The 22,209-nt window shown below is 38.7% G+C and overlaps 1 protein-coding gene across 1 annotated transcript in view; it reads left to right on the top strand.

The window, feature by feature from the left end:
- Rhobtb3 (Rho related BTB domain containing 3) overlaps positions 1–22,209 on the top strand; it is a 65,018-nt gene that overhangs the window by 36,347 nt on the left and 6,462 nt on the right. Inside the window, exons 8-11 of the mRNA XM_090331047.1 lie at positions 3,972–4,084; positions 7,341–7,461; positions 16,045–16,218; positions 19,805–19,971. Of these exons, the coding sequence (XP_090187173.1) occupies positions 3,972–4,084; positions 7,341–7,461; positions 16,045–16,218; positions 19,805–19,971 (575 nt within the window). The remainder of the gene's footprint in view (positions 1–3,971; positions 4,085–7,340; positions 7,462–16,044; positions 16,219–19,804; positions 19,972–22,209) is intronic.

Below are 22,209 nucleotides of genomic sequence, written 5' to 3'. Positions count from 1 at the left end.
CATCAGTTGGACTGTCAAACAGTTTCCTACTTAAAATATAAAAAATTAGAGTCAGCCTAGATATGCCTGTTTTGTATATATTAGCTTTTCAATGTGTAATAAGGAATCTTGTATACTGTGAAAGTTTTACTGACCAAATCATAAAGGAGAAGGCTGATAGCAGTTCTGGCCTTCCAGGAGAATCCTTAAAGGGCTTCAGTTGTAACATTCTTACAATACTTGATACTCTTGAGCTTGCAAATACCCCAGTCACATGATCTGCCATGGTTAGAAATTGAACTCTTTGTAAGCTCTCCGGAATGTACTTTATTTAAGCTCTTCCTGTCAGAAGAAAGAAACAAGGACCTTCCTTTAGCATTTCATAAGGTTATGCCACTAATGATAGAGACGAGCTTTCTTCATCACTTTGCATTCTTGCTTTTTATAACACAGCAGTACTTAGAAAAGCCCAAAGAGGCTTTTTTCTTTTTTTTTTGCCTGTACTGGGGCTTGAACTCAGGGCTTAGACACTGATGCTCTACCACAGCTCCACTTTCAGCTTCTTGGTAGTGATTAAAGATACAGATCTCACTGACTTTCCTGCCTGGGATAGTGTTGAATTAAAATCCTCATGTCTCAGCCTCCTGAGTAGCTAGGATTACAAGGAGTTGTCACTGGCACCTAGCCCTAAAAGGATTTTAAAGTATGCTAGTATCAGAAACCTTGCTCAGAAATTCTGATTTAATTAGAATGAGACCTCCTTGGATGGTATTTTATAAAAAGCTCCAGGTAGATATAACATACAATAAGGGTTTGTAAAAGTCTCCAAGTAGATATAACAGAGTAAGGAATGAGTATTACTTGGAGATATTCTGGAGAGTTAAAAATAATGTGTCAGATTGTGACCCCCAACATTAAAGATATTGTTATAAAGAGGAAAACATAATTTTTTATTATTAAAGAATTTATTAACACTGATTTTTACATCATATTTCAAATGACATGTTTAACAAACAAGTATTCAAGAAGGGAATCTCTGTATACAAACACTGGCACTTAGATTTTAGAACATAATCAAAATTAGGCTGAGAGTTTGTATGCCATGGATACATAATAATCTATGTAATAAAACATGTTTATAGAGTCATAAGTTTTTATATCTATGTAGTTGTGTTTATATTTCCAGTACCATGTCCATAGCATTGGATATGCAACTTTTGAGTCCTCGGAAAGCAGATAATTTTTTAAAATTGTATTTTATTGTTGGGGTAATATATACAGGGGTTACAGTTACATTTGTCTCGAACATTGATATCACTTCTCATGTTTTTTTTTTAATTTTAAAAATTGTATTGTCAGGGTAATGCATAAAGGGGTTACAGTTAAATTCATCAGATAGTGGGTGCATTACTTCTCCCACATTGATACCTCTTCTCATGTTTTTGTCCCCATTTCTTTCCCCCACCCCCTCCCAATCATCTTGTTTTCCCTCCTTTCCTTCCCTATTTCAAATAAACAAATAAATGTATATATACCAGGTAACAAAGTCAGATACAGTAACCCCATGAGATTAACCATAAGGGAAAAAAGAGAAAAGAAATAACCTAGTACATTAAGAACAACAATCACAAAGATAAACCTCTTGTTTCCATGTCCTAGAATTCATTTCATTTAGTCTCATCCTATATGACCTTATGTGCATAGCTTTTGAGGGAAAACATTAAGCCTATGTTCTTTTGGGTCTGGCTTACTTCACTTACTATGATTTTTTCCAAGTCTTTCCATTTCCCTACAAATGGGGTGATGTCATCCTTTCTGATGGCAGCATAGAATTCCATTGTGGCTGGAATGAGGTGGAATCTCAAAGTTGTTTTGGTTTGAATTTCTTTTATGGCCAGAGATGTTGAGCATTTCCTCATGTGTCTATAGGTCATTTTTATTTCCTCTTCAGAGAAGTCTCTCTTTAAGTCTTTAGCCCACCTTTTAATCCTTCTCATGTTTTTCTCCTCCTTCCCCTCCCCCAGATAAATTTTTTTTTGCCAGTCCTGGGCTTAAGCTCAGGGCTGAGCACTTTCCTTGGTCTTTCTCAAGGCTAGAACTCTATCACTTGAGCCTCAGCACCACTTCCAGCTTTTTTTTCTATGTATGTGGTACCAAGGAATCGAATCTGAGTCTTTGTGCATGCTAGGCAAGCACTCTACCACTAGGCCAAACTCCTGGCCCCCCCAGATATTTTTTTTAAGAGTAAACATTCATTTAGATACGAGAGAGAAGAAGAGCTGTCACTGATGTCAGGATAAAAGTTATTGATGGGAAGAGTGAGTGGTATTCTAGAGCCCACTCATACTGGCTTTGTCTGTAGCATTGACAGTTCCTTGTTTTGCTAGCTTGAACTGGGCCATGACAGAAGTAGGTATACCACTGCAAAAGCATGTGGTATGAATGGATCAGGATACATAGTAGCTGTAGTAGCTGAGTTTGAAGTTAAAGAATATACATGAATGCTGAGTGCTGCTGGGCTCAGCTACCTAGTTTCCTGGTCCTCTGGGCTATGAAATCTGTAGATTAGATTGGGTTCAGTTTCTATCAGTAGAAGTTAGGTACAATTGCCTGCACTCATTGGCTTAAAACATGTGAATTAGGTGTTTTTATTCTTCTGTTCACCTACTGCTGTCTAGCAGAACACTAGATATAAGGAAAGAAGCATCAGAAGCAGCAGGTTGGAAGGACATAGACAACGTCTTCAAATACCTGGAGAGGTGAAGTGTCTTGCCTGTACTCACCAGTGGTACAGAGATAGAACTAGAACCTAGGCCTAGTATTCAGGCCTACTTGTGTCCACACATGGACATTTTGAATACTAGTACTGGAACTTAGACTTTCTATAAGCCATGAGATGGGTGAGGCTAGACCCATGGAACATCGTGCTTTTGAAAACTTACTATCATGTAGTAATAAGGCACACTCAAATGGGGAAGGTCATGAGGTAGCCAGACAGCTGCCATAGACCATGGAAGAGGAGCACTTTAACTGGTCATAGACTAGGAATTCCATAATAAATAGAGAACAGGGGGATGACATTGGGGAGACATGTGAAGTGACCCTAGGATGGAGTGGTTTGGGCGTGGGCTAGGGCAAATGCCAGGGGAGCGATGGTCCCAGTGCTGCAGTGGCATGGTCATGTAGCTTGTCAGGAAATTATCTAGCTCCTTCCTCAGGTGGGTTTTATACTGTTGCTTACCAGGCATTCTTTTTCGGTGCTGATAATATATGAGACCTTCTGAATACATAGCACTTGTGTTCCTCTACAAGATGGCAAGCATTGCGTTCCATGAGTCATATGATTTAATTCAACTGTAGTAAAGACCACATCTGCTTCTTCTCCAGGGCAGATAAATGATTTAGGTGTTGGACCACTTGTTGTAGAAAGTCTTATTTTAGCAATGCTGTTACCACTAGCTGTTTGCCTGTTACACTAAAGAGGCAGCTGTGCAGGAACTTCTGGTTTTGAGAAATAATTCTATAAATAAAATGCTAGGCCTAAGAGCTTTATCCTTTATAAGGATCTATGTTTGATTAAAACAAATTAAATTGCTATGTTTAAAAAAAAAAGGAGGAAGAAGCACTATGGCTCAAGTAGTAGAGCACTAGCTTTTGAGCTGAAGAGCTCAGGGACAGCGCCCAGGTCAAGCACTAGTGATTCATGCCTGTAATTCTAGCCTGTCAAGAAGCTAAGATCAGAGGCTCACTATTCAAAGTCAGCCTGGGCAGGAAAGAGCCCATGAGACTCTTATTTCCAATAAATCTCCCACCACACACACACACAAAAGCTGGAAGTGGAACTCAAGTTCAAGTGGTTGTGTGCTAGTCTTGAGCCAAAAACCTCGGAGCTAGTGCTCAGGCTCTGAGTTCAATACCCAGGTCTGCTACAATATTTGTTTTTCACATTTCCTTTTATTAACAGATATCTGACATGTGCTAATTTATTACAGGTGCTTTTCAGTGGGAAGAATTAGAAGAAGATATCAGGAAGAAACTGAAAGATTCGGGGGATGTTTCTAATGTAATTGAAAAAGTAAAATGCATTTTAAAAACACCAGGAAAGGTAAATTAATGTGTGCCACTGAATTATACCTGATATGCTATGAGGGGTATAACGTGGAGTTATTAGAAAAGTTAACAAATGTCTACATATGAATGTTTTCCCTAAGTATTTTCCCCAATTTCTGTGTGTTAAACAAAAACATATGTCGTTTCTCACTTAGATTTGAATTTATGTAAGAATGAAAATATGTGTGAGTCATGTCCTTAAAATGTTCATTTGGTTAACTCCATACTGTGGAACACTCCTCTGGAGCTCTGGGAAGCTCATGACATGCTTCATGTCAGGCCTGAAAGGCCAATTTGTCCAGCTGCAGTTAAACTTCTTGGAGGGGATGTTTTCTCATTTTTCATGGTCAAGTGTCTGCTCCCTCACATAGTTTTGAGAAGCAAGACAATTTCTATGTCTACCTTTGTCAAGTTCTGTGCAAACTGTCTAAACAAGGACAGTTGAGGATTTTCTCAAGTACAGGTTCGCTATTATAAACTGGGATTAAGGTTATAAAACTATGGAATTTGTATATGGACTTTGAATATGGCCAGAATTGTATGCACACTAAAAAACCAATGCTTTAGATGGCATGAATTCAGGAAGGGCTTTTAAAAATAGATTTGCTAAATTTTAAGACAACTACATTACCCAATTATACAATTTTAGCCAGCACATTCTTATTTCAGATTCTGTGATAAGCAAATGGGCTGCAGTAAATCAAAGGGTAAGTTATGAGCAGGGTGTAAGTGTGAACTAAATATGAGAAAATGTTTTCTTTTTATTTTTTTAATACACATGACTTTATCATTTCTACAGCCTGTGTTACAAACTATATTAGTAGTTAAAAAGTATAGCTACCCACGAGGCTGAGATCTGAGGATCAATGTGGTATACCCATCCTCACAAGGACACAGTACCTGATTTCAAGCCCAAGTACTGGCACCAATAAAATAAAATAAACCTGGACTCACTTTTAGTGAATATTCTTGACTATTGGAAATAAACGATTGAGAAAAATTCTTAACTAATGAAGAATTAAGGGGCAAGGTCTTTTTTTTTTAAATAACAACATAGGCATACAGAAGCTGTGTAGACTTAAAGATATCTGACAGGATGGTAGCTTTTTGAAACCTAATTCAAGTAAATGATCTTCTTGTTAAAATGTGTTCACATATCTACATGTTTTAAAAAATTATTGTAAAGGTGATGCACAAAGGATTATAAATAGATAAGATCATGAGCACATTTCTTTTTGAACAGTGTTACCCCATGTTATCCCCTCCCTCATTTTTCACTGGTTCTCCCCCACCTCTCCTCTCCACCAAGGTGTAAAGTTCATCTCTTATTAACATCTGCTCCCACCTCCCGCACATCCATTTTGTTTTCAATAAATGAAGGAATTGATTTAGAAAATTCATATTCATTCTCTCTCTCTCCCTCATATCTAGAGTTAGAACACACGTACTCACATTATACAGATTCATCATCTTCATATAACTGGCAAGGGCACAGTAATGCTTTTGTTCTGAACCTGCCCTTGTGAATGATCTTGCACCAGGCCTTTGTGTATTGAGAGTAGCATGAATTCCCACTGGGCAATAGACATATGATTCTGTAATATTGACATGAAGAAGAGTTCCCCCTTCTCCTCCCCAGTGCTTTCCTAGGCTTAAACTTGCTCCCATTCACTGATTACAATGTAGGAAGGTAACCTTGAATTGGGCCTCAGGAGGTATGGGCTTAAGCTGAGTCTGCCCACAGATTTATTTGTGTGGCTTTGAGCAGGTTATGGATTTCTTGACAATAAGGGGAAACTACATGCTGGCTCTCCAGTTCTGTGATACAGTTTGGCTGTCCTTTATGTGTGATAGTCACTTGCATCCTGTTGCCAGTTTCTTTGGTAGGGGATGCAACATGATATCTATAGGAGAATATGTGGGACCAGGATTTGTGTGGTTCTGTTTTGCCTCTGTCTTGCTCAGGGATACCATCTTGGAGTCAGTTTTCTACTTCCTTCTGAGGCAGGATAGTACCATTTTTTTCCCCCTTTCCAAAGATTAAGAATTTCACTCCATGGTAGACTAATCCAGAGTAGAGGGTAGGTATACTCTTTAAGTGCTGAAATTTATGTATGATCTTTTTAGAGGTAAAGTTTTATGATTACCTTAGCTGCCCAAGCAGAGAGAGTTGTCATGAGGGCTGAGGTTTAGTCAAGTATATGAATGAGATGATCAGGAACAAATTAATAGTATTTCAACAAAAATAATGGAATAGAAATGTTCATGCCCCGTTAATCCTATTTACTTATTTATTTTTGTGTTGGTACTGGGTTCTGAACTCTGCCCTTGAGCTTTTTTTTTCTTCTTAAGACTAGTACTCTGTCACTTGAGCCAAAGCTCCACTTCGAGCCTTTTTTGGTGGTTAATTCGAGGTGAGTCTCATGGGCTTTCCTGCCTAAGTTGGTTTCAAGCTATAGTACTTAGATCTCAGTCTCCTGAGTAGGTAGGTTTCAGGTATCAGCCACCAGTGCCCAGCCTCAAATTGAATTTTTATGTACTTTGTCCTTTGCTTTTACCCTTTTATTCCTTCTTTCCTTTCCCCTTCTCTATCTCTTTTTCTGGCCTTGAATTTGCAATCCTCCTGCTTCCTTTCTGTGAATTGTAGATTACAGGTGTTAGCACACTTAGCCACCTGCCTGTGTACCTTCTTTGTTTTTTTTTTTTTCTTTTTCTTAGTTGATGGTGAGATTTGAACCCTGGGCCTAGGGACTGTCACTAAGCTCTTCAGCTGAAGGCTAGTGCTTTAATCATTTTGAGCCAGAGTGCCACTTCTGGTTTTCTGGTGGCTAATTGGAGATAAGAATCTTGAGTAGGCTGTGGGCTGGCTTTAAACTATGATCTCAGCTTCCTGAGTAGCTAAGATTATAGGTGAGCCACTGGTGCCTGGCTCTGTGTATCTTCTTAATGACCAAATTAGATTCTGTGTCTTCATATCAGTTTGACTACAACTTCATTCCGTTCTGTGATTCTCAGGATGTCAGGGTCCTGTTTTTTCTTGGTCCCAGAGGGAAGTTTTCAGGCAGTCAATTCCTGCACTGCTGTGACGTCTGAGTTGTGTGTTGCTCAGGCAATCATCATAGGTGTCCTTGAATAGATCATCATTGTTTCTCTATTCTATTTCCTAATTCTCAAACTACCACATGTATACTGTTAAAGTACACTGAGAAACCTTTCCCTTTTTAATTTATATTTATGTATTTTGCTTACAGATCAATTGCCTAAGGAACTGTAAAACCTATCAAGCCAGAAAACCTCTGTGGTTTTATAACACTTCCCTGAAGTTTTTCCTTAATAAACCGATGCTTGCTGATGTTGTCTTTGAAATACAAGGTATGGCTCAGCTTTTACAAAGTTCATTATATATTTTATTGCTTGTTTGCCTTCCTTTTTACTTCTGCTTCAGATAATTTGGGATGAAGGAATGGTTGTTCTCTCTTACAAGACATAGATTAATACCAGATGACTGTCAACAGAATCTTCCAGGGAAATGAAGTCTTTTTTAAAAGACTTCAATACCTTTCTTCAATACCTTTCCCCTTTCTGTCTACATGGTTAACTTCTAAGGATTGGATAATCTGTAATAGATAACATTTTTAAATTTGTGCATTTCTTTTAAGATCTTAGTTTTCCATTAATCTCAAACCAGCTCTCCTAAAATTATACTGCTTTTGCCCTCTTTCATTCAGCTTTTTTTGTTGTTGTTGCTTGGCCTGCATCGGCATCCACGGATACTGCTATTTATCTTCCAGAATCTGATAACTGTTATCACAGTAACTGAAAACTGCTTCTTACCTTTGTGGAAAAGAAATGCTACCTAATTTTAATAAAGATGAGCACTTCTAATGCCCACTACAATGACTCACATGGATAACTGCTTCTCTTTAATGGATTAAAAGCATAATCTTAAGTATATGATAATTGTCAGATATGTTCCTTCAGTTATTTGCAGATAAAAGTCTGCTTCCAAATAAAGTAGAATCTTACTTACACAGACTGTTATGAAGATGTAAATTATTATAATAGAAATATGTGGCAGCTAATTATTACTTAAAATAGACGTTTAATTGGGTGCATATAGCTTATGCCTGTAACCTTAGCTACCCAGCAGGTTGAGATCTGAGGATTGAGGTTCAAAGCCAGCCTGGACATGAAAGTTTAGGATTTTGTCTTCAATTAACCATCAAAGAGCCAGAACTGGAGCTGTTACTTAAGTGGAAGAATACTACCCTTGAGCAAAATAGCTTGGGGGCAGTGCACAAGCCCCGAGTTCAAGCCCTAGGACTGCACACACATACACAGAAATAGTCATTTACTTTTAAAAAATCTTTCCCCTGATTCATTTTACTTTGATCTTTGATCATTTGCCAAAGTAAGCAATGAATTGGAAACTTTCCAGGGCAATGTTCAAAGCTTTACAGGCAGAGTGTTGTAATATGTGTCAATAATGCGAGCTGTACAGGAGATGGAGATATAGGTAAAAGGATCATGAATGAGGCTGGCTAGGGTAAAATATGTGAGATCTCTCAAAATAAACCGTTGAGAATAACACAGCTCTACCACTTGAACCATTTCATACTTGCCAGCAAGTACAAGGCCCTGTGTTCCAATCTCAGTTACCACACACACACACACACACACACACACACACACACACACACACACACACACACACACAACACTATCATCAGTAACCATTATGTGCAGTGTTAACCTGCAACTCTGAAAAAGGAACAATAAGAATAGCTTGAAAAACATTAAAAAATGGGAGAGGGAGCAGAGAATACCCATAGCTTTTCTATAACCCTTCATCATTTTAGAGAAATTTGAATGGCTTCAAATTTCTTGACTAAACCTCGGGTATTATCACACCTTGATTTATTAGTACCCAAAATAAAAATTCAAAATGTATGCCTAAAGCTCACTTTCACAAATTATTATCAGCAGGCCAAGAGTATGTCAGAGCTACAGACCTGGTTGATTATAGAATTCCCTAGAAGGGAATTCTAGAAGGAAAGTTCTTTTCAATGAAGTTATTTTAAAAATTGTGTCCTATACATTCAAAGGAAACAGGAGAGTTAGTTTGGTACAATATACCAAGGAAGCTTTGCATTCAAGCAGATGACTGCATCCTCTGTTGAGAAGAAATGTAACTTACAAATAAGGAAGTATTTTTATCTTTAAAAGTTAATTTAAATATTTTTGGAGAGAAGAAATGACAGTTCCTGTGTTCTAAGAGGTAACTGATGTCACTGGAGGTGGCTAAGGGTTCTTTTCTAAGCAACTGCCTGTGAAACACTGAGAATATGCCCTTGAGCCACGTTCATGTTTAAGGTAGGCTTGTGGTGAGCCAACTTCAAATGAGCAGACTCCAGGTGAGGATAAGGTAGAGTCAGCCATTCCAGGGGCTGTTTGATAACTTAGGGTATGTTTTCATCAGGGGAAAAGGAGTGATGACCTTAAAGTTATGTGAAAAAAATGGTCTCCAGTGCTGTTCAATCAGGCCACAGTGAGTTCTGATAAATTTCTGCCACCCTGCTGTGGGACAGAGCATGTGTATCAGCCACATGCAGCATCTCTGACTTCTCTGGATGACACTCTGCTTCTGGTCTTAAGGCTACTACTCACAAAGTATTTGATACAAATAAGGAACAATATAGTTTATTAGCTCTTCACTGAAATCATGGTCAAGATCTAGTCCTTTGGTGAAAGCAGTGGTGTCTATTTTTCTTCCTTCTCCTTTTCTTCATCCCTCTTCCCTCCTCCTTTTCTTCTTTCTCTTCCTCCTTTGTAACCTAGATTTCTATTGGGGTTTTTGGATGTACCCAAATCTCTCAGTCATCTACTTGGAGACAGCCACTTTTGGGATTTTCCAAATGAATAATCTTATCCTCCATGTATGTGTTTTGGAAGCTTAGCTGGAAGAAGAAGCTGTAATTCAAGTTTCAGAGCACAAGGACAATTACTATCAAGGAATAATCTGTGTTGTTACATCATTGGGTCCCATATAGACCCCAGCATAGTGATCTACTTTTAGTAATTGGCTATTGATCATAGGATTAATAATCCTGAAGTTGGTAATCAACATTTGGAGCATAAATGCTCCTCAAGAAGACTTTGCATGGCAATGAATTCATCACAGGAGAAAGGGTTTCTCTGTGCCAAGAATATTAATTGTGTAGTACAGTATGAGAGCAATCTGTAGTAAATTGAATATGAATTTATGGCCTATCATAGATTAATGAATTATGGATTATCTCCCATCCCTACCTTTTATCTTCTGCTGTGCAAATTTGCATAGCAGATACCAGTGTCTGCATGTAATTAGTATAGGAGGCATTGGTATCAAACATCTCAGTTTAATCTGCTGAAAGTATTTTCAAAGGGAATATGCACCACATGCAAATACATGTTATATCAAGAGAATATAAATAGAGACCCCTTTCTCCTTTTCTTCTCTCTTGCTTTTCTTCTTGATTTCACCTCTTGGCCCTTTTTGTTGACACCTGCTTACACTACTCCATCCACCCATGTCCTCCTACACAGGGGTGAATTGCTTGCCTGTGCTGAAAATGTGCAGTGACTGCTGTGGTGCTTTCTGTTGACACATTAGTTTAAGACCCAAAGCCTTTCAGAGAGTGAGGAGCAGAGAGGAGCTGGAATGAATGCAAGCTGGGTCTGACAATTGCTGTTGAGCATTCCTGGAAGCAAGTATGAGACAAGATACGTAAAGGCATTCAGTAGAGGACTGAGCTTGGGGTTTGGAGCCCTAGCTCCTTCTTTGACTTTGCATCATTATATGTCCTTGGGTAAGTCATTGACATGTCTAGTCTTCTTGTCCTATCATCTATAAGCAAGAAGAGTGAACCACAGATTCTAGAAGATCCTTGCTATTGTTGAGACTTGCATAACTCACTAGTAGCTATCCTTTTCTAATTCTTGCTGCACTTGCATGATGGTAGGCTTTGAGAATATTGGGGACTTTTGAAGTAGAAGTAGTTGAGAGAATTAAAGTATGTGTCCATCATCTCACCTAGAGGAGTGGATCCTGTGAGAATTCACCAGAGTGTGGGCCTAATGGCAGCAAGCTTAGCTAACTACAGCCAGTTCTCTAGTATATTTCTGGAATCCTTCCAGAATTTAGAGAAAGAGACAAAACAGTATAACAACAAAACTCAGAGGCATTCTAAATCAGGAAAGTGCCAGAGGAAAAAAAAGCAGAAAATCTGTGCTTTTTGATTATGAAAGTCATATGACTGTTATACACCAGTATGCACAGAATGGCTTCATTGATTAAAAAAATATGCCTGTTTTGTTCAAAGATATATATATAAATAAAATGGGCCAGGAAATAGAGAACATATTGTGAATAGCTGTTGTCTTTAGAATGAGAATGGTGGGGATTAGAAAAGTATTAAAGGTTTTTATTGTAGGATACTCAGATAAAGATGCAAAAACAAATCCGAACAACACCCAAATGTTTGATTTGGGTATATTTGTTATATTTTCTCTACTTAAAGTAGAAGGCCAGGCAATAAATAAGATTTATCAAATTTTATGTCCTTTATTAAAATGTGTACCATATACCTTCTTACATAAAGTCTAAAACCTTAACATTTAAATGTCTTTAAATGTCTTGTTTCAACCTATATATAGCATTAAATGTTTTTTTCTTACAAAATTGATAGGACTTTAAAAAAAATTATTTATTTATTTTTTTAATCTTAAAAATGAAGCTGAAATTGTGCAGATCAGAAGGCAAACCTGTTCTGGTTTATTAAAAGTTTTAGTAATGAGAAATTCTGTACATTATTGATATTACCTCATGATTGATAAGATAGTAGTGACTAGAGATCAAAGCTATAAAGATCACATCTTGAAGCAACCCTGTGGTGTGCTCCTGTCCTTGCAGCGAGTGCTGGCATTCTGGTTTATTATCCACCCTTCCTTGACCAGTGATTGTGGGACAGAAATTTGTACCTTTCCAACTCCATAGCAGGTACAGCAGAGTATGGGGAAGACACCTGGTTAATGCAGCCAGAAAAAGTAGACGGATTTCAGAATGGCATAGCCATAGCTATTGCTTTTTTTTAAGTTAAATATTCTAGTCATTCTCTGGAAATTTATACCAAATTTTGTAGATTTGTTTTATAGGTCATATTCATGCTTCTCAGTGTAACAACATTTGGGCCTGTGATTTCTAATTATAGTTGAGTTATAAACAGGCAGCCAGATATTAACTTCATTTTGAAAAGCTAATGTCCTCTTTTTTTGGTAAATGGAATCGGCTGTGTTTGGTGTGAATGTATATCCTTTACATGAGGACACTCATTAAACTCATGTACTCTCAGAGTAATAGTTGGACAATAATCTAACTTCATTACAGTGAAGACTTAGGTATGCTTTGTTTTTTTTCTTTTCAGTTCTACAGTTGGAACTCAGGGCCTTGTGCTTATGAGACAACTGTTCTGTCACTAGAGCCACACTCTCAGCTTGCAGTTTTTATCTCTGTACATTAAAAATTATTCGTGTAAATTTAATGTTTTCGCTTCAGCAGAGGCCTGGTGTAGTTACTTAATTGCTCTCCTCTGCAGCAGCAGCCAGCATGGGTGGGACATAGTACATTTTCCTTTGAACTCAGGGCCACAGTGAGCACTTCCTTTAGAATGTTCCCACTGTTACCAGCTACTGGAGTTGACATCAAATGTAAGACAACAATATGTTGACATACATTTTGTCCCCATAATAAGTGACCATCACTGCATATTTGGGGATGCTTTAAAAAAAGATTATTATAGTAGTTCTAAAGTTAGTCTTAGAAATATTTAGCCATGATGTAGAAATATAGGAATTTCCTTTTAACATTTAGACCTGTGTCACATGAAAAGTTCTTTTACAAATTCATATTCCTTGCCTGTTAATGTTGAATATATTCCAACCCCCTCAAATTAAGCAAGTATCCTTTTTATTAGCATGAAACCAAACACAATCTAAGTGTTTGAGTTTCAAAACCTAGATAGTAGTATGGAAAAGGAAAAGTAGGCTATTTTATTTTATAAAGTGACTAGAAAATCTTGAGCCTTTAGGTTTGTTTGGCAATACTGGGTCTTGAACGCAAGGCCTTAGCACTTGCAAGGTAGGCACTCTACCACATAAGCCATACCCCATTGTGGGGGTTGGTTATTTTCAAGGTCAGATCTTGCTTTATACCCAGGCTGGTCTAAGCAGTGATTCTTCTTTTTGTACTCCTCTACATCACTGAGAAGAATAGGTATGTGTCATTGAACTCAGCCATTGTGATTCTGCTGTAGGTGGCTAATAGAAGTGTACCTTTTTGTCTAGGCACTGAGTAAAATGGAATCTTGACAGTTTGTGTGTGTGTGTGTGTGTGTGTGTGTGTGTGTGTGTGTGTGTGTGTGTGTGTGTGTGTGTCCAGGCTGTCTTTAAACTCCAATTCCTGAGGTTAGTTTTCTAACAGATAGCTAGGATTACAGACTGAAGCCAATGTACTTGGCTTAAGTTTTGTTTCTTAGTGTTCTTTTTCCTTAGGGGGGAAAAACTTTCTTAAGCTGCGATAGCACATGAACAGTACAGAAAAACAGATGTTTGGCCTTGACATTTTCAAAGAACATATTTATCTTTTGAATAGAAAATTGGTATTTTTTTCCCATAAGTAATTCTTTACTTGCATCCAGTTGCCAATCAGACATAAACACTGAGTCATGTTCTTCCAGGATATCTTTTTATATACTGTGTTAAAATGGAATCATACTTAGGTATTGTGTTACATTTTCACATGATATCAAAACAATTGTTCAAAGACCTGAATAATAAACATTTTTCCTCATGGAGAGTCTAATTGTTTTTCACACTAATTTCTAAGCTCAAAATGATTTTGTTTTTGCAAACCATGGGGCTTGAACACAGGGCCCTAGTGCCCACATAGTCCTTGAGCTTTCTCAAGGCTCATGCTCTATCACTTGAGCCACAGCACCACTTCAGACTTTTTCTGTGTATGTAGTACTGAGGAATCAAACCCAGGGTTTCATGCATGCTAGGCAACACTCTACCACTAGGTCACACTCTCGGCCCAAAATGATTTTTAAAAAGCTTGTTGATTTCAGATGTATTGTTTGCAACTCTGTTGTAACCTTATCAACGGAAATTTCTGTTAAAATTTCCAGGCTTACTTAGGAAATTCCATCCCTATCTACTGTTAGTGACTGAAATCCCTCTTCTTTGCTCAAATGATAGGTCATCCAGTGTTTTAAGCTATGCTTTTAAACTTTCCTGGCTTCTTAAAAATAACTGGTCTTATTCATTCTAAAAAAAAAAAAATTGGACCTTAAAATTACAAGCCAAACTTTATTACCTGTTTGAATTTCTTGTCATTTGCTGGCTACAAATATACCCAGCGTGCTTTAATTATGAAACATAGTCCTCTTGGTGGGCAAAACTGTCACATTGAGGCTGAAGGTGCTTGCTGGTATGTGGCGTTTATAGAGCAGGGGAGAAGTGATTCTTAAAGCTGCTTTCTTTCTCCTGAGGGAAATGTGGCTGTGTGAATCACAGTGCCAACCACTGGGCTCAGCTGGCACTATTATGGTTTGCCTGTGAGTCCTAAGAGATGACTGGCTTAGGATAAAGCTATTGTGCTTACATGGAGCTCTTTTGATTCCTCACAGAGTCAAAAAGGTGTTTTACTTGTACTTAAAGGGGATGAAGAATCCAATTGTAACTTATTTTTAGAGAACATGTAGCTATGAGATTTTATGGACATAGGCAAAGCAGAATGATTTGGCTCATAGCATTACTTTCTAGAAGGAGCCAGCTTAATTGCTCCTTCTAGCAGTGAGGTCTTCAATAACTAAAACTCATACTCCAATGAGCAGCTCTGACTTTCTAACCTTTGCATCTTCGATTCCAAACACAATGATTGGCACTTGAAGGTTGCTTGAATATGACTTATGAACATAATGTATATTCACCATCTCCTTCAGTGATGATGAAAACTGCTTACTACTTTGTAAATCCCAGGCCACCTGTACCCCTATCTGGTGCTGCCTTTGGGTGGAAGAGCAACAGCTGGAGAGCTAAGGGAACTTGCATTCGCAGTAATTGCTCATCTAGAAAAGTAAAAAAGAGTGGCTTCCTGGGGAATTGTTTTCTGGAAAGACAAGAGGTTACTTCATTCCAATTTTTTTTATAAGATCTAAAGTGCTTTCTTTGATTCCACAAGAGATGCTTTTGGCGTACCTACTGTAAGGTATGGACTGTTTGTGGTTTACTTGCCACAGTTTCCTATTTCTAATAGGAGGAAGAAGCCTGGCTAAGTGTATCATGCAAGTTTGGCAAGAAGGTTAATGTAGTTGTTTGCTTGGGGTGCTGTTTGTTATTTCAAGCCAGTCAGAGAGGATAGTTCTAATAGAAGTATAAAGTAACATATGCCATTTCCATGTTTCTCTCTCCAGAAAACATGAGTAGCAAATAGCCTGAATATTGTTGGTTTCAGAGTCAACTTGTGTATTCTTTTTGATATTCAGCTTAAGACGAAGACATCTCCTGAGTATTGCTGATTGTTATCCCAAAATGTGGTTTCTGTATATCTGTTTAGCTGTAGCCAACATGATGCTACTCTCATTAGAAAGAAAATCAGGGGGCCGGGAGTTTGGTCTAGTGGTAGAGTGCTTGCCTAGCATACACAAAGACCTGGGTTTGATTCCTCGGTACCACATACATAGAAAAAAGCTGGAAATGGTGCTGAGGCTCAAGTGGTAGAGTTCTAGCCTTGAGAAAGTCCAAGGACAGTGCTCAGGCTCTGAGCTCAAGCCCAGGACTGGCAAAAAAAAAGAAAAGAAAATCAGTAGTAGTGTAACTCCTTACAAGTGTATCTTAACTTGACTTTCCTTCTTTCAGGTGCCACGGTGCCAGCCCACAGAGCCATCTTGGTGGCCCGTTGTGAAGTGATGGCAGCCATGTTTAATGGGAATTACATGGAAGCAAAGAGTGTCCTGATTCCAGTTTATGGTGTTTCTAAAGAGACTTTCTTGTCATTTTTAGAATATCTGTACACAGACTCTTGTTGTCCAGGTAAGCCACAGACATGCCAGGTGATTATTTCACAGTTATTTTCCTTGTCACTTATGTTGATAAGTTGCTGTGAAATCCGCACTGGTTTGTGGAGAACCTCAAGGCATGGGCTAAGCAGTTCGAAGCCATTTCCTGACAATAATGGAGTTTCAGTTACTTTAAGTGAGAGAGAAGTGGTCAAGAGACGACTGTGAGCTCTTCGATCCTGGCATAAATTCACAAGTCTCAGCCAGCCTGAGAAGCCTGGTGATCACTGTAGGCATACCAGGAATGTAGGTGTTTGGGGCTGTAATATATGCCAGTACTTGTTCTGTTCTATGGATTTGGCCAGAGGACACCTCACAAGAAGTTTGAGTAACTAGTTTTACTGTTCTGATTTGATAAGAACATTGACAAGGACTTTGGATAATTATTTATTGCCTGGATGATGTTGGATTTTTTTTTTTAAATTAGAACCTCACAACTGCTAAATAAGTGCTCTGCAGTTAAGCCACACTGCTAGGCCTCTTTTGTGCTGTTAATTTTTCTGGGCTAGGGCCTTATTTCTGGCCTACATCCCTATCTTATGGTATATGTCATACCTAGGATGACATGTATACACCATGCCCAGCTTCTACTGAGACAGCTTCAGAGACTTTCTTCCTGGGCTGCTCTAGAACCTGAGTCCTCCCTGTCTCAACTTCCCTCATATCTAGGAGTTATACCCCACTGTACCCAGCCACTGTTTGAGAAGAAGTCTCAGCAATTTTTTTCCTCCCTAGTGTGCCTCTAACCATAATCCTCACAATTTCAGACTGCCAAGTAGCTAAGATTACATGCATATGTTACTGACATTCAGCGCTGTTCCTGAGCTCTTCAGCTCAAAGCTACCTCCCTACCATTGAGCCAAGCCCCACTTCTTATTTTCTAGAAGTTAATTGGAGATAAAAGTCTCAGGTCCTTTTGTGCCTGGGCCGGCTTTGAACATTGTTCCTTAGATCTCAGCTTCCTGAGTAGCTAGGATTATAGGCTTGAGCCACCACGCCCGGCTAGGTATTTATTTCGAAATGAACTAACCTAAGTCTGTCCTTGACCAGGAACCAACCATCTCTGGCATTTAAAGGTTAGAACAAATCTTGCAAATTTCCCATGATGGAGGCACTTTGGAGAAGTAACACAGTCAACAAGCGTAAGCCATGTCATGCAGGCATGGAAACACCTTTGTGTATTCTTCACCTTTGACCACCAGATGGCTCCCACCACACACACAACTAGGATAATCCCATGCAGCCGAAATTTGCAACCGAAGTCTCAGCCTAGCAGAGACCATACACACCATACCTCTCCACTGCTTTCATGCATTTAAAATCGGTGAAATGATTTTTAAACTAGTCATGAGTCCTCGGGTGAAAAGCTTTAGTATGTTCCAAAAAGAAAATTCATTCTTTCCTTTACTCTGGTTTTAGAGCCAGCTGTTACTGTCTATGTTAAGGACCAGCTTATCACTTTTGCTTAATAAAAATGAAAACAGTGTGAGGTGAGGGTTTTTTGGTGAGAAATGTGTTTTGGTTTGGTTTTGTTGTTCATTTTGCTAGTCCTGGGGCTTGAACATAGGACATGGGCACTATCTTTGAGCCCAAGACTAACATTCTACCACTTAAACCACAGTGCCACTTCTGGCTTTTTCTCTGTGATTTATTGAAGATAAGAGTCTCAAGGACTTTCCTGCCCAGGAAGGTTTTGAACCTCCATTATCAGATCTCAGCCTCCTGAGTAGCTAAGTGCGAGCCACTGACAATGTGACTGTTTGGCTAATCGAAAATTTGTATATTAAATTATTAATTATTTGTATATTAAAGTGGCCAGATTGTAAGTAAAAAGAAAATTTGATTTTTCTTTTTCTTTTCTGGTCTGTCATGGGACTTGAACTCAGTGCCTAGGTGCTGTCCCTGAGCTCTTTTGCTACTTTGAGCCACAGTGCCACTGACAGTTTTTGAGTGGTTAAATTGGGGAGAAGAGTCTCACAGGGACTTTTCTGCCAGGCTGGCTTCTAACTGGGATCATCAGATTTTGACCTGTTGAGTAGCTTCATTTATAGGTGTGAGCTATCAGCACCTGGAAAAACTTGGTTTTTTAATCATCATCTCATTAAAGTAACTGAAGTTGCTAAGTTTAAATTTTACATTGCTAATCAGCAAAGAATATTTAGGAAAGCAACAATGACTTCAGGGAAAATACTTTTAAAATTGGGGAAAGATGTGTGGAGAAAATGAAAATACTTAAGCCAAATACTAGAATAAATTCATTGGGAAAATTGGAATGTTACTATATTCATTTATAGACTGCTCCTGTATTTATTGTGTTTTTCTTCCATATGTATGAAAGAATTTGAAGAAGTTAAGGAATAGAAGAGACTGACATGAAAATTATGTTTAAAATTATATTATATTTTATAATGAATCCTGCCTTTAATCCTAATTACTCAGGAAACAGAAATTGTATTATGGTTCAAACCCAGGCTAGACAAAAAGTTAGCAAGCTTTTATCTCAACCAATTCCAAGTTGGGAATGTTGGTACCTGTTTATGATCCCAGCTGTGGAGAAAGCATAAATAGGTAGACTGAAGCCCAGGCCAGCCTGTACAAAAGGTGAGAACTTACTCACAAAATAAAGCAAAAATGCCTGGAGGAATGGTAGAGTGCCTGTGTAGACCTAGAGAGTCAGTGAGTTCAAATCCTAGTGCAAACGGAACAAAACCAAACAAGAAAACAACTGGAAGGATGCTGGAAGCTAGAGGAGGGGGTCTGGGGGGCTGTTTCCTAGGTGTGAAGTTTCAGGTTGGGAAGATGTTCTGGAGATGTCTGGTTGATGCACTCCTAACAGTGTGACTGGAGGACACTGTGTTGTATACTTAAATCATTGGAAAGGTATGTTTTGGGGCCAGTATGCGGTCTAGTAATAGAGTGCTTGCTTAGCATGCACAAAGCACTGATTCGATTCCTCAGTACCATATACACAGAAAAGGCTGAGAGTGGTGCTGTGGTTCAAGTGGTACAGCACTAGCTTTGAGAAAGCTCAAGGACGGTGTTCAGACCCTGAGTTCAAATCCCGATACATTTTTTTTAATTATTGAAAAAATTTTTAAAAATTCACAAAATTTTATTCTCAAAAACTTTATATGATATCCAGGACTGGCAAAAAAATAAGTATTTTCATGTTATACTTTTTCTACCACAATGAAAACAAAATAAGCCTGGGAGCTAAAGCCAGGCTAAAGCCTGGTTTGAACCAGAATCACAGGGATTGAGTTTAGCTAAGTGTGATGAGTTGGTAGCTCTGCATAGATGCAGGGCAGTTACAAAGTCACCTCCTGATGCATTTAAACAAACAAAGTAAAAAGACTTCTGAGTGTAGAGGCTTCATTGGATTCTTACAGAATAGAGTCATGATTCAGAATGCTGGCTACCTGGAGGCCTTTCCTGGGAATTCTAGTCTACACTGGATAATAGTGTCAACATCATTGTTGTTGCTTGTGTGCTTCCAGCTTTAGGTCATAAGAGCAATCACTTCATCATCCGTTTTTCTCTTACCTCCCTTCTCTCATCAGCTGGCATCTTCCAGGCCATGTGTCTCCTGATCTGTGCTGAGATGTATCAAGTCTCCAGGCTGCAGCACATCTGCGAGCTGTTCATCATCACGCAGCTACAGAGCATGCCCAGCCGGGAGCTGGCCTCCATGAACCTCGACATTGTCGACCTGCTCAAAAAGGCCAAGGTGTGTGAGTTCTTTTAAAGCATTTTAAAAATTTAATGTTTGAATAGAAGCAATGAGTTGTATGCCAGATTTATCACTTGAAAAATTCGTAAGAGGAAAAACTGAGATGCTCATTCATTCTCCATAGATGTTCTACCATTATGTATATTACTCTTTATTACATGTCTGCACTTCTTTGGTATATGTGTTTCCATTACAGGACACCTCTGTTTAGTCTATGAATCATTATTTCCTCTTTTCCAAACTGTCAAGTTTGGAAACCTCATCATCTTTTGCACAGTTGGTACTGTTTTATCACCTCTTGTCTTCTGGTTAGGTCTTGATTATAGCCTACTCTTCTCATCACGCAGGGATATCACAAGTCCAGGGCTCCTCTCTGTGAGCATTGGCCATGCTACACACCGAGGCCATTGCACAGTGCAGCACGGGTTCCACACACTTTGGCAGGTGATCTCAAAGGGTTCAAAAACAAGGTCATGGGAGGAATGACTGTCTTGAGAATTACAAGCTGCTGCTTTCTAGGAGTGTGTGAAAATCACACATAAAGAAGAATGGTAACTGGCAGATGACTAAAAACAAATCTGTTAGCCAAGTAGTCAGATAAGCAGCCACATCCAAGTTATGTTCCAGTGTGTCCAGACTCCACGTTCTGGGGCAGCGCTGTACCACTGCACAGCTCTTGGATATCTCCTTTAGCACTGCAGTGATTGATTGTCCTCCAGGGACAGGCTGACGTGATTAATGAGTCTATTTTGTGTGACTAGCTTTTCCTTCCAATGAAAACTTCATGCTGGTTGTGCTGGTATGCACCAGAAATGCTTTCTGCTCAAGTCACTTCTTTGGAGTAAGGCATTGTCTCCAGAAGGACTAAGGGTGGTGAATTCCTCTGTCTCTCTGCTAAGATGGCAGCCAGTCCTGAGCCCTGACCACAGCAACTAGCCATATATTAACCATTTAAATATTTTATGAGATATGTTAAAAAACATTTTATGAGACACAGTGGTGTCTGTGACTAAGAGGTGTTGCAGCAGAATTTATGAATGTGGAGTTTTTCTTTCAGTAGTGGTCCCTAGCCAGAGTCATTGGAGTGTAGTGCTCTATTGAGTCACACAGGCATGACAGGAAATGGAATTTCCATTGGATTCCTCTGCCCACCCCCCAAACAAACAGTGACTTCTCAGAGCTTCTAAAAGAAAAATGACAAGATGAATCCTTGTATAATGATAGATGTGACAAGACTAAATCCATTTATTTCTTCATTTATTTCCTATGTATGTCTGAAAGTGAAACTTTTATGTAGGAGAAGCTAGTGTACTTCATTAATCCTTGCAAAATGCCCTGTGAGGAATTCAGTAAAACACAGTTTGAGACTAAGCATCATCCATGCCTTCTTCTGGAGATAAGGGGTTTTGTTATTCTCACTTCTCCTTCCATTCTCCTCTGCATTTTTACAATTGTCTGCCGTGATTCTAACTTTGGTTCTCATGTTTCTGTCAAAGAATTTCATTGTCTATTCCATTCTTTATATAGAGAGATATTGAGAGAGATATAGAGAGTTTTTTGATTTTTGATTGTGGAGCTTGAACTCAAGGCCTGAGTGTTGTCCCTGAACTCTTTTACTCAAGGCTATTACCACTTTGACCCCCCATGGCTCTGCTTCGATTTTTTTTTCTGGTAATTGGAGATAAGAGTTTCAAGGACTTTACTGCCTGGGCTGGTTTCAAACCATGGTCTTCATACGTCTATAATCTACTAAGGAAGCTAAGATCTGAGGATTGTAATTCAAAGCCAGCATAGGCAGAAAAATCCATGAGACTTTAATATCCATTTAAACAGCAAAAATCTGGAAGTAGTGATATGGATTAAGTAATGGAATAGCAGCCTTGAACAGCAAAGCTAAGGGACAGAGCTCTGGTCTTGAGTTCAAGTGCCAGTACCTGCGTCTCCCCCCGCCCCTCTCTCTCTCTCTCCTTTCTCCCCTCACCTTCCCAAAATGTAAAATTCTGCATTTGAAACGTATTTTTACAGTCAGCTTTTATCTCTGATTTTTCTTTTCTTTCAAACTCATATCCCTGAGTCCTGATATCCTGAACTTCTGGTGGTAGGTTATCTGTTCTGGGTCAATCATATAATGACATAATTACTTTTTTAAAAATAGCTACAGGTCATACTCCATTATCTTCAGCTCATACTTGTCTGCTTAAAGATAAGGTGAAAAAAAGGTTTAAATTTGATATG

Source organism: Megascapheus bottae, chromosome 4 (genome assembly GCF_031878675.1).
Source record: "Megascapheus bottae isolate mThoBot1 chromosome 4, mThoBot2.hap1, whole genome shotgun sequence".
Classification (NCBI taxonomy): Eukaryota; Metazoa; Chordata; class Mammalia; order Rodentia; family Geomyidae; genus Megascapheus; species Megascapheus bottae.
The sequence above is the reverse complement of the archived record's forward strand: the minus strand, read 5'-3'. Positions and strand labels throughout refer to the sequence as shown.